Genomic DNA, 12,717 nt, shown 5'->3' on the forward strand with positions numbered 1-12,717 from the left:
GGGGTGAGGTGGGGGAGTAAATAAATCAAAAAAGTTTTTGCTTTGGCAGGTTTTTATATAACTTTTTTGTTTCGTTGGGTTTAGTTTATCATATTATTATTTACTTGATTTTTTTTTAAACGATTGGAATTTTTTTTGTAATCGTATCAATCGTGCGAGAGTTTGATTCTGGAAAACGGGGGAGGCTGGGGAGGCTAGGGGAGGGGGGAGGTAGTTGTGACGAATAAATGTTTTTATTATTTGTTATTACAAGTTATTCCCTCCGCCATATAAACTCTATTTTTTTTTTCTCTCTCTCTCTCTCTCTCTCTCGTTCGGTTAATTAATTTAAGTTTATGCTTTCGCGAAACGAAATTTAATTTCTGGAAAAACTCTGGAGAGAACAAAAAAAAAAAAAAAATTCCATTATTACAAATTTAATAATAATAATGATAATATAAACGAACGTTTTGAAAGAGACGGGAAAGGAAAAAAAACAAAAAAAATTTTTTTTTTTTTTTTTTTTTTTTTTTTCCCCCCCAACAACGTTTTTACATATACATATGTGCGTGTGTGTGTGTGTGCGTGTGTGTATATGTTTTTAATATTTTTTTTTTCTTTTCCGGAAATCCCAAAATGGAGATTTAAGGTATTAAGGGGGGGGGGGAAAGAAAAAAAACGCATAAAATAAATATAACCGACCATTAAATGGAGTTAAAAAAAAAAATAAAAAAAAAAAACGCGCGGAATTTACATTCGAATGTTTTTTATATATAAATATTGAACAACGGGATTCGATAAATATTCTAGAAAAAAAATTATTATCATTATTATTATTATCATTATCATTATTATTATTTTTTCCGCGATGGAAAACCGTGAAAATTTGACACGGTCGTTTTTTACGCATTTTTGTTTGGTGTAATGATGGCGCTAAATTTAATTTTCCCTTTTTTTTTTTTTTTTACTTTTTTACTTTTTAACTTTTTCACTTTTTTCTTTTTCTGTAAACGGGGAAAAAGGAGGAGGGAAAGAAAGGGGAAGAGGAGGGAAGTAGGGGGAGTAGGGGGTTTAATTATTTTAAAAAAGGAAAACCTTACGGAAAAGTTTTAGTCTGGAGAAATGACCCCGCGTCAAAATAATAAATTTAACTTTCATACGATTTTATTTTATTTTACTTTTTTTACCGCGCGTCAGCTTGCAGCTTCTCTCGGTTTCTTTACTTTTCTTTTTTTTTTTTTTTTTTTTTGCCTCCCACCCCCCACCCTCTCTCTTTCTCTCTCTTTTCCTTTTTTTCATTCTCTCTTTCTGTTTGTCGAGTCGTGAGGATGAGTGAGGGAAACGTCGCGGGAGAGAGAGAGAGAGAAAGAGAAAAGATTAAAAAAATTTTTTTTTTCTTTTTTTTATTTTCTTTAATCCCACGGGAGAAATTGATTTGCACGTGGATAAGAAAAGGGAGGAGATTTGCAAAAAAAAAAAAAAAAAAAATCGGAGATATTACGAGTTGTTTTTATTATTATTATCATTATTATCATTATTACTACTGCTGCTGCTTCCTCCGCGAGTTTATTGCTTTTGTAATTGCGTCGCGGCGTTTATACGGTCCCCGAATGATTACGCGCGTCCTAAGTAATAATAATAATAATAATAATAATTAATTGTTGCGATTTTTCTTTTTTTTTTTTTCGTATATTTCCCAAACGTGTAATTAGTTAAATTGTTATTTGAACGTCTGAACGACGAACGCCTTTTTCGTAAGTTTAATGACCCCGCTAATTAAATTGATAAGAAATTGATTGATTTTTTTGCAAATGTTTTCCTTCTTTTCTTTTCTTTCTTTCGAATTCGATTCGATTTATGCGGGAACGTTAAATGGGAATTTATTTATGAAAAAACAATTGAATATGAATTTAAATTTATTTTCGATATGAATGATTGATTGATTGATTGATTGGATGAATGAATGAATGAATTAATTAATTAAAAGGGGGTTTTACGGTTAAAAGTTAAAATGAATTTTTTCATTTTGTCGTGGAAATGGAGAATGAGAAAAAAACACCGCGAATAGCGCGAATTTCCAACGTTTTCTCATCCTGGAAAATTGAGAATCCTGGAAAAAAAAAATTTTTTTTTTTCGCTTTTCCGTTCGCAATGAAGAGTGATTCTTCTTCTTTTTCTTCATATTTTCAATAAAATTTTCAAAAAATTATCTTTTTCCTATATTTATCCTCTCGCGTTCGTTTGTTCGTTCGTTTGTTTTTTCAAATCCCTTCTCTCTCTCTCTCTCTCTCTCTCACTCTTGCACTCTCTCATCCCTTTCAATTTTTTTTTTTAGTGTCTCTTTCCACGACACACGCATACGAAAAAAAAAAAAAAAAAAACTGTAATGCAATGTTGATATTCAAAGCTCTTTTCAAAAAAAAAAAAAAAAAATTTTTTTATTTTTTATTTTCAAAATAAAGTCATTTGTATTTTAAGTTACGCTCCAAAAATTCCTCGCATTAATTTGCAAAGTTGAAATCTCTGAAGTTTGATTGGAAAGTAAAAAAAAAAAAAAAAATGGTTGTAAAAACTGCTGGAGAATTATATTGTACGTGTACGCATTTTTGTTTTTTATATGGGAAATTCCCCGGTGTGATAAAAATGATTTTTGTTTTGTTTTGTTTTTCTTTCTTCGTTTTTTTTTTTTTTTTTTTTTTTCCGGTTACCTGAGCTTTAAAACATCAACATTTGAAAATTTCTTTCACGGAATCCATTTAAAGAAATTTTATGCTTTTATGTCGAGCGTACTAAACGAGAAAGAGAGAGAGATAGATAGAGAAGAGGAAGGTGGGGGGGAGAGAGAGAGAGAGAGGGAGGAAGGGAGAAGGAAAACGTGTCAGGAACTGGTAAAAAAAAAAAAAAAAAAAAATTTTTTTTTTTTTTTTGTTAAAATAAGACTTTCGTTCGAAAAGGCTAAATAATATCTCGATATATTATTTTTCAAGTGTTTTCTCTCTCTCTCTCTCTCACTCTTTCTCTCTCCCTAATCGAAGAGAAGGAGAAATATATATTGGTCGTTATAAAGGCGAAAAAAAATAATAAAAGGAAAGGGATGAGGGGGTTAGGAGTAGGAGGACGGAAGGGGGGGGGAATTTTTTGCCATTTTTTAAATGTGGAAAAGGAAACAAAAAAAAAAAAAAAGAAAATTTTTTTTTTTCCGTCTTCTTCTTCTTTACGTGTCCTTTCTCTTCCCGAGTGAATAATGATAATAATGATGATAATTTTTAATGAAATTATTAAATAAATAGGGCTTGAAAAAAAATTATTTGTCTTTCTCTATCTCTATCTCTCTCTTTCTCTCTGGTAAAAATAAAACGAAAAAAAAAAAAGGAAAATTAAAGAAAAGCAAAAATTATTATTATTATTATTATTATTATTATTGTTATTTCGTTGGGGAAAAAAAGCTTTTAAAATGTTCGGGTATTAATTATCATCGTACCTGTACTGTGTATTATTATTATTATTATTATTTTCATTAATTTTTTTTTTTTAAAAGAAATTTATTTCGCGTGAAAAGAAACTAAAAGAAAAAGGGAAAAGGAAAAAAATTACGGTTGGAAAAAGTTTTTTTTTTTTTTTTTTTTTTTTTTTTTTAAATTAAGTTTCGCAAAGGGGGGGATGGATGGGGATCCCTTAATAAATGTGGCGCGTAAGGAAGTCTCGGGGTTATTTTTACACGTTAAATATATTGGATTTTGTATGGGAGCGGGGGGGGCGGGATGCGGGAAGCGGGAAAACGAAAGATTCGAAATAATAATGAAAAACTCTCGAATTGTTTTTAATAATAATAATAATAATTGTTTTTTTTTTTTTTTTTTTTATTAGCAACAGGTCGAATTGAGTTTCGGTTTTCGTTTTGAAAAGTTTTTTCCTTCCTACAGGAGGAAGGAAAAATAAAAAAAAGGATTTTTTTTTTTAATTTTCTTCGTCGATTTCAAATTGAGGTTAACTTATCATTCGAATCTCTTGATTATTACTATTATTATTATTATTATTATTTCCACGACAATTTTATTGATTATTGACGAGAGAGAGAGAGAGAGAGAGAGAGAGAGAGAAAGACGAGATTTTTTTTTTTTTATGCGTTATCAAGTGTGTCGTTAGCATTCGTTCGTTCGTTCGTTCGTTCGTTCGTTTATTTTCGTTTTTTGATCACAAGAAGGCAAATGAAAAATGTTTTTAAAAAAAATACCTACCTCGGCCGTACAGGTACATTTCATTTGACCGAAAGGATCGCGACATGAACAAAATTCTAAATCGCATAGGTTTTCGTATTCGGTCACCCCGCGTTCCGCCGACATTTTCGTACATAACGAAACGGATTCGATTGTTCGAACGAGGAATAAACTTCCGATAACGACGATTAGAGTCCAGCAAAATGTGGATGATTTGATTTTTTTCATTTTCCGGGATCACCGGGAACGTTAAAAAAAAATAATTCTCCGCCTCCTCCTCCCACTCCTCCTTCTTCTTTTATTTTTCCGGACTTCAGTAATTCGGTTCATATCACATAATTGATGGCGAAAGGCGGCGGCGGTGGCGGCGGTGGCGTCATACACCCGGCGCTAACATAGCCTGGAAAAATATTAAGAGAAAAAAAAAACAATTTTTTTTTAACGTTTGTTTTATAGAGGGAGAGGGAGGAAGGAGAGCGAGAGACGCGAGGGATATCATCGGGAAAGTAAAGGGAAGGGGGGGGAGAGAGAGAGAAAAAAGTCATTATACGTGTTTGTTACGTGCGTGCGTGCGTGTCTGTTTGTGTGCGTGGGTGGGTGAGAATTTTATTTTTCAAATTCGAAAAGAAAGTATTTATTTGTTTAAATGGAGTCTTCAAGGCAATGACACCTTAGTTTAAATTATAAATGAACGAACGTTCGATTGATATTTTAAACTTAGTTGAATAATCACGGTTTAGATGTTACAAAAAAAAAAAAAAAGTTTGGGGAGAAAGAAAGAGAGAAAAAAAAATCATAAAAATCGTTGAAAGAGAGAGAGAGAGGGGAGAAAGAGAGAGAGAGAGAGGGGAAAAAGAGAGAGAAAGATTCGAGATATTGGTTTTATATAAATCGAATCGGTTATCTGGATTTAATTTTTAAGCTTTTTGCAAGTTTTTTTTTTTTTTTCCTTTTTTTTTTTTTTTCTTCCGTGAAAACGTTTAAGTGAGGAGAAAAAACGTATAATAAGGTAGGATAAGGTACGGTGAGAGGGGGGAGGAGGAGTAGGAGTAGGAAAAGGGTGTTTGCGATGAATTTTTAATAATAAAAAGATGATTTAATGCTTGGAATTTTCTAGAAAATTTTCCAACTCTCTCATTCCATCGTTTCTTCTTCTATACTTTTCCTGCGACTTTTTTTTTTTTTTTTTTTTTTTTTTTTTTTTTTAAAACTAAAAAATTGAAAAAAATGTAACCTAACCCCGTTACTTTCGGAAGGGGGGAGGGAGGAGGGAAAAAGGGGGGGAGGGAAAAACGGAAGTCTCATATGCCTTTTTTTAAAAGTAAATGTCGGGCATCGAAACATCGGGATTCCATTTTGAATTCTAATCAAAAAAAAACGGAGGAATTTTTACTTTAACAAAAAAGGTTTCGGGGAAAAAGGTTTTTGACGGACGAAAACGCTAATAGAACGGTTTCCCCTCCCTCCTCCCCACCTCCCCTCTCATCCCCAGATAATTTCGAACCGAATAAAAATGAGAGAGAGAGAGAGAGAGAAAAAAAAAAGAGCAGACGAAATTCGAATAATGGATTTTCATCTCCAAATGCAAATGGACCGAATCCATTTGTATGCATTTAGTGTGACACACACTCTCTCCGTTTCAAAACAAAAACGAATTAAATCACGACTCTATGAAGAGAAGTGGTTAGAAAATGAATAAAGAGGGTGAGGAGAATGAAAAAGAGGAAATAAAGAGAGAGAGATAGATAGAGAAAGAAAAAGAGAGAGAGAGAGAGAGAGAGAAAGACAAGATGAAAGAGCAAATAGGTTCAATAAACATGAAAGCTCGTGTCAAAGAAAGGAGCGTGTATGTGTCGTCTATTAAATTTTTCCAAAATCATTTATTGATTCAAGAGTTGCCATTTCCATTCCCATTGGCCTTGGGTACCACTTAAGTATTGTTTGTCCAAGACTTTAAAAACTAATAATAATAATAATAATAATAATGATAATGATAATAATAATAATAATAATAATAATAATAATAATAATGATAATAATGATAATGATGATAATAATGATAAAAGAAAAAAAGTCAAACACCGAGTTGTTTTTTGTGTGTGACCTTATTTTTTATTTTTTTTTTCTCTTCTGGTTGGAGTATTTCTTTTTTATTTATTCTTTTTTTTGACTCCGTTTACGAGACATCTGCTCCGGCAACAAGAGAGAGAGAGAGAGAGAGAAAAATATATATATATAATTTTTTTTGTTTTTATTTTTCCATTTTTTTTCTTTCTTTTCTTTTTCTCCATTCTCTTTCTCTTTCTCTTTCTGTTGCCACGGATCGTGAATTCGCTTTTCATAAAGTTCATTTTTCCTTTCCTCCAGGATGCTTAAAACGTCGCATCTTTTAGAAAGATTAATATTTTCGAAGAAAGAAAGGGTATAGAGGAAGGGATAAAGAGGGGAAAAAAAAAACCGGAAATCCTTTTCCTCCTCCTCCTCTCCTCCTATCCGACTTGTGACATTGTTTTTGATGTGCAATAATGAAAATACGTGAGAAAAATTTTTTTCCCTTTTTTTTCTCCTCTCTCTCTCTCTCTCTCTCTCTCTTGTACTCCCTCGGTCGAACTTTTGCTCTTTTTTTGTTTTTTTCACGTTGCGAAAATATTTACACGTTTTTAAAAATGGAAACTCGCGCGTGGGAGGCAGCGGTTTTCCCTGTGTGTGTGTTGTGCCTGTATAAAAACTCGTTAGAAAAAATTTTTCAGGGTCAATTTATTTCACAAATTGTCGTTTGTTCGTTTGTTTGTTTGTTTTTGTTTGTTCCGCGTCATGTTACCGCCGATGATGACGAAGTTTCTCGGTTTGGTTTTTTTTTAACAAAAAAAAAGTTAAAGAAAAGTTTTTTCGTGAAAAAGTTGATGACGACGACGACGACGCCTCGATCACCTGTTACTTAAACGAAAAATCGATTTTTAATGGTATTTTTATCATATCGTAAAATAATGATAATTGAAAATAAAGACAAACGACAGCAGAAGACACAAACGACAGTGCAGTGAAAAAGTAAGAAAATGAGGAAATTCTCGAGTGCACGCGATTCGAAAAAAAAAAAAAAAAATTGCGAAACGATTATAGAGGCTGCTGGCCGTAATTCTAAAATTATACGTTACTTCATAATCGATGTTTTTTGTAGTTGGTTCATCTGCCAAAATTAATGAAAATATTTATTTAATTGAACTTGATTGCGATTTGATTTTTCGTTTTTTTTTTGCGTCGGTCAAAACGGGAAAAGAAAGAAATAGGGAAAGGGGGAAAAAGAGGGAAAGAAAGGAGGAAGACAATGGGATAAACAAAAAAAAAAAGGTTTATCAAATTTTCCGTTTGTCGGTAATTTATAATTTTTTACATCATCGTACGTCTCTCTCTCTCTCTCGCGGCGAAAACGTGTAAGGAGAATTTTTTTTTATTATTATTATTAATGCAAAAAAAAAAAAAAAGCATCACACGCACAATTTCACATATTACCCCGGGTGGAATTTTGTTAGTAGTAATAGTGGTAGTAGTTGTAGTAGCAGAAGAAGAAGCAGAAGACGCGTTAATAAAACCGCTTACTTTTTTTTTTTTTTTAAAAACTCCTTTTATTTTATTTTTTATTATTTATTCACTTCACGCGACGAAAAAGAAAAAAATGAAGAAAATCGTGAGTCGAACTCGTCGTCGTCGAACCGAACACACAACCGAACACGAATTGATGATAACTTATCACGATCGTTTCATTTTCTTCTATCTTCATCTCATCGTTTCTCTCTCTCTCTCTCTCTCTCTTTCTCGTGCGTAGAAATTTTTTTTTAGAGAAAAACGAATCGATTTAATAATAAAAAAAAAAAAAAAAAAAAAAAAATCAAGAAGCGAGTAAATTAATTTTTTTAAAACCGCGAAATTTTTTTTTTTATACGTTTTTAAACTCCGCGTGATAATAATAACAACAACGTGAGAGAAAAATTGTCAACAACGGACAAAACCGCGGGTCGAACACGACGATGACGACGACGACGACGACGACGACGGCGACTACGACATCGACTACGCGCACAACAACCGAATTCTCTCGTTCATGTGTTTCGCGTTTTAGTTTCGAGCCGAATCGGTTCGTAACGTAACTGACTCGAACGTTTTCCCTATTATCATTATTATTCAATTTGTTATTTACTCTGATTCGAAGGTGTGCATGTGATTTAGAAAATGTGCGTCGTGCGGTTTAAATATTATTATTATTATTATTATTATTATTATTAGGTGCGTGTGTGAGTGCGTTCGATTGAGTTGTTCGTGTGCGTGAGTGAGTGAGTGAGTGCGCTCGCGCGCGTTCGTTTTTAGTGGGGAGTCAGGTTGTTGTAATTATTAATTTTTTTTCCTCCTCTCTCTCTCTCTCTCACTCTCTTCCTTCCCCCCCCTCTCTCTCTCTCTCTCGACGCTATCGCTCCTTATATCGTTATCAGTTTTTTTTTTCGTTTTTTTTTTTTTTTCCCTAGTTTAAATATGATAGTGTGTGTGCGTGTGTGCGTGATAGAGATGAAATGAGAGAATATGTTTTGCGAGGAAGAGAAGAAAAATAATATATTAATGATGATGATAAGAATGTTAAACTTTTATAAAAAAAAAAAATTTTCCCTTCGGTGTTTTTCCCATGAACCGAGTTATTTATTATTATTATTATTATTATTATTATTATTATTAAATTTCTTTTCTGTTGGGTTGTAGTATTTATTTTTCTTATTTTTTTTTTTTTTTGATTGATGAATCGAATTGAAAAATTGTGGTAGAAGAAAAATCGTCGATGTTAGGTACTTACTGTTGCAAATATTTTATTTACCATTTTAATTATTATTATTATTTTTTTAATTATGTACGATATTCTTCATGTTTGTGTGTTTGTTTCGTCACAACAGCCAAAACGGATGGGGGGGGGGCGGGTGTTTTGATAATGACGCGTTTTTTTAAAAAGTTTTGCTGAAGTTTTGGAATTGTCCTGGTGACGTCACTGATTTCCACGTGACGTACCCACACAACCTTTTACGGGTGATTTTATTACAATTGATGTTTGTTTGTCTGAATGTTTTAAATAAAACATGATGACCCGATTTGAGAGAGTTTTTGAAAGAGGAGAGAGTTAAGAAGGATACATGCGTCCTCGTGTTTTTGTTCTCTGCAGGGTAGGTAGGAAAAAGGATGAGTTTGAGGTAGGCTGCTGGCCTGGGGAGGGGGAAAAAAACAGTGGAGGTTGAGCTAAGGTTTAAATTTTCTGTTCGAGACAAGTTTTCCGTGTGTTATTATAAATTGCTTGAAAATAAATCAATCGGTGAGTCCTTGAACGTAATAATAATTTTTCGTATGCGATTTTCTCTCTCTCTCTCTCTCTCGACGGTGAGAGAGAGTGAGAGAGAGAGAGAGAGACATTTTTTTTTCGTTTTTGTTGTAATTGGCTCATTCAATGGCCGACGCAGAAAAATAGTTTTTTTTAAACCAAAATCGAAATTATAAAAGAGTCGCAGATGTAAACGTGGCGAAGAGAGAGAAAAGGTTTTGTCCGTTGTCGAAGTGGGGGAAAAACGGGTAGAATGGGAGAGGGGGGAAAGAAGGAAAGAAGAAGAAGAAGAAAAACATAAAATTCGTCGCCTTTTTTTTTTTTTTTTTTTTTTTTGCGGATTTTGAATGAATGAATGTTTGTTTGTCGTCGTCTGGTTTTGTTTTTATTTTTCGTTTGTTGGTTTTTTTTTTTTTTGTTTTCCCGTCGATCGCGTATCGAAGTCTCGTGCAAAAAAAAAAAAAAGAAAAATGGCTGCGTTGAGTTTGTTTTTAACGGATTTTTGACGGGTTTAATTGTGTATTCATACGCTTTGTTGAAAGTCACATTTGCACCTGATTTGGAGATTTCGCACCTTTAATTAGAGGCTGATTAATGACAAAGTGATTCGATCGTTAATAATCGATTTAACACCTTATTATAAACGTTTTTTTTTTTTTTTTAAAAAAAAAGCGTCTGCGTTTGAATAACGAAACGGATTCGTTGGTTCGAATTAAATTTAAAAAAAAAAAAAAAAAGGCTTACTAACAATTAATCATTATCGGGAAAAAGTCAAAAATTTCAAACTTTTACCATCACCCCCCCTCGTATCCCATTTTTTCTTTTCATCAACATCATCATCGTCATCATCATCATCATCATTTCAAAGTTTCAGGTTTATGGTTTTTCGTGCCAAAAAAGAATATATATATATAAAAAAATATCTGGTTTTAAAGTCAATTAATTATAGCGCTATACAAAAAAAGGAAAAATGGAAAAAAAGAAAGGAACGCACAGGCACATGGCCAGATTTTTTTTTTTTTTTTTTCGTTCGATTTGGTTCGGTTCGGTTGTTCCGGTAATGTACCGGCTATAAAATCAAAAATCAATATATTATTATTATTATTATTATTATTATTATTATTATTATTACTTTTTAATTTTTAAAAACGTCGACCTTCGTTTGAGTGGTTTCCATATAATATTCCCTTCGCGGTCCCCCCCCCCTAATGGAAACGATTATTTAAAAAAAAAACCGTTTGTTTCTCGCTCGCCGTTTGTTCTTGTTGTTTGTACGAGTTGTTCAGATGATGAAAAGAAAACATGGAGAGTCTATTTCGTGAGGGAAGGCGTGCGTACGTACATTTATTGTTGTCCATCAAAGTGGATAGGATAGGATATTTTCTCATTTATTGATTTGATTTAATTTATTTGATGTGCGCGTTCGGAAAAACCGCGTCGGAGGAAATAATTCGAAACCGTCAATTTCGATTTGAAATTTCACATATAAATTTAAAAAAAAAGAGAGTCGGAAAATGCCTGCCCCGTACGTGATCCACCAATAATGCCAAACGTCATGTTTCAAATTGAAACAAACATGTCGGCGACTCCGGCGCGCGGACACCATTCAAATCTAATAATCATTTAAATCTAATTATTAAATCGTGTTTCGTTGTTGTTGTTGCTGTTGTTAAAGGATCATCGCTACAGGAAGTCTATCTATTTAACGTCTCTCCTCACGATTCTCTTTTTTAACACACACGTGTATTTTACGTCATGCGTTTGTTTTGTTTGTCGGATAACTCTCGCGTGTTACGACCGTTTAAATAAGTGTCGTCGTCATCGTCGTCTCGGAGAATATAATAATAATAAACGCGATAAAAAACAATAATAATAATAATAATAATAATAATAATAATAATAATAATAATAATAATAATAATAATAATAATAATAATAATAATAATAATAATAATGTGAAAATCGTGGCACGGTTGTGTCGAGTTCCTTAAAATTATGGAACGCGTTGCGTAATGCAATCCATTAGTTTTGGCTCCTCTCTCTCGCGTTTTATCTTAAATGAAAAACACACGCAAAGAAAAACCTGAAATTTTGAGTTTATGCAACTTGCACAACTTTGAGAGAGAGTTTTTTTTTTTTTTTTCTAGTTCGAAGGCGTTCGATATTTGAATTATTATTATTATTATTATTATTATTATTATTATTATTATTATTATTATTATTATTATTATTATTATTATTATTATTATTATTATTATTGCTTATTCTAAACAAAACGAGATTTTTTGGGATTTTTAGAAAAATACTTTTCCAAGTAAAAATTTTCCGCTCCGTCAAAGTTTTTATTTAGTATATCGAACGAACGCTGCGTTCAGCGATAAAAAAAAAAAGAAAAAAAAAAAAGTTGAATCTTTTGCGAGAATGAACGCGACGTGAAATTTTCAAATAAAGTCGGGGAAAAAGTTTAAGAAAATCTTTGAAAAGGTTTTTTAAAGGAAACGTCAAATAGATATAAACCTTTTAAAGGTCGCGTTTTAAACTTTGAATGAGGAATAAAAATAATAATAATAATGATATTTATTAGTTTGAATCCTATCGAGATAGAAAAAAAAATTAAAAATTAAATTAAATCGATTAATTTTTTTTTTTTTTTGCGCGCGCGACAAAAAACCCCCCAACATAAATTGGACGACACTTGAGAAAAGGAATTATTGTCGCGAGGATTTCCACACGTCGCATGCACACCTTTTATTATTATTATTATTATTACGAGGGGTGGGGGTGAGGGAGGAGAAGGAGGGGGAGGGGAGAATTTTCGAAATTTAAGTTTTAGCTGTGACAATTCAATTCGAAAATGAAAATGGAAAATGTTTATTTAATAACCGATAAGAGATAAGAATAATTAAATGTATTAGAATTTATAGTTAAGTAATAAATCATGTGAAACTTATCTCTCTCTATCTCTCTCTCTTTCTCTCTCTTTCTCTCTTTTTTATTTCATCTCTTTCATTTTCCTTTTTTCCGAGTTTTCTCTCTCTCTCTCTTTCTCTCATTCTGTTCGCGTGTTTCACTTTTATTTTGTCTCTTTCATTTTCCTTTTTTTCCGTGTTTTTTCTCCCTCTCTCTGTCTCTTTTTGTCTTTCTCTTTCTTTCTCCTCCTTGCCGTTCCCT

General features: G+C 32.4%; 1 protein-coding gene across 1 annotated transcript; it reads right to left on the bottom strand.

Moving 5' to 3' along the window:
* Positions 1 to 3,842: 3,842 nt before the first annotated feature.
* Positions 3,843 to 4,424, bottom strand: Phum_PHUM483650 (uncharacterized protein; the record flags this gene model as incomplete). The annotated part of the gene is made up of 2 exons (XM_002430418.1): positions 3,843 to 3,896; positions 4,218 to 4,424. 2 exons carry the CDS (start codon positions 4,422 to 4,424, stop codon positions 3,843 to 3,845), a joined length of 261 nt encoding a protein of 86 aa, XP_002430463.1.
* Positions 4,425 to 12,717: the final 8,293 nt, after the last annotated feature.

This window comes from Pediculus humanus, genomic scaffold, assembly GCF_000006295.1.
Source record: "Pediculus humanus corporis 1103172108256 genomic scaffold, whole genome shotgun sequence".
Classification (NCBI taxonomy): Eukaryota; Metazoa; Arthropoda; class Insecta; order Psocodea; family Pediculidae; genus Pediculus; species Pediculus humanus.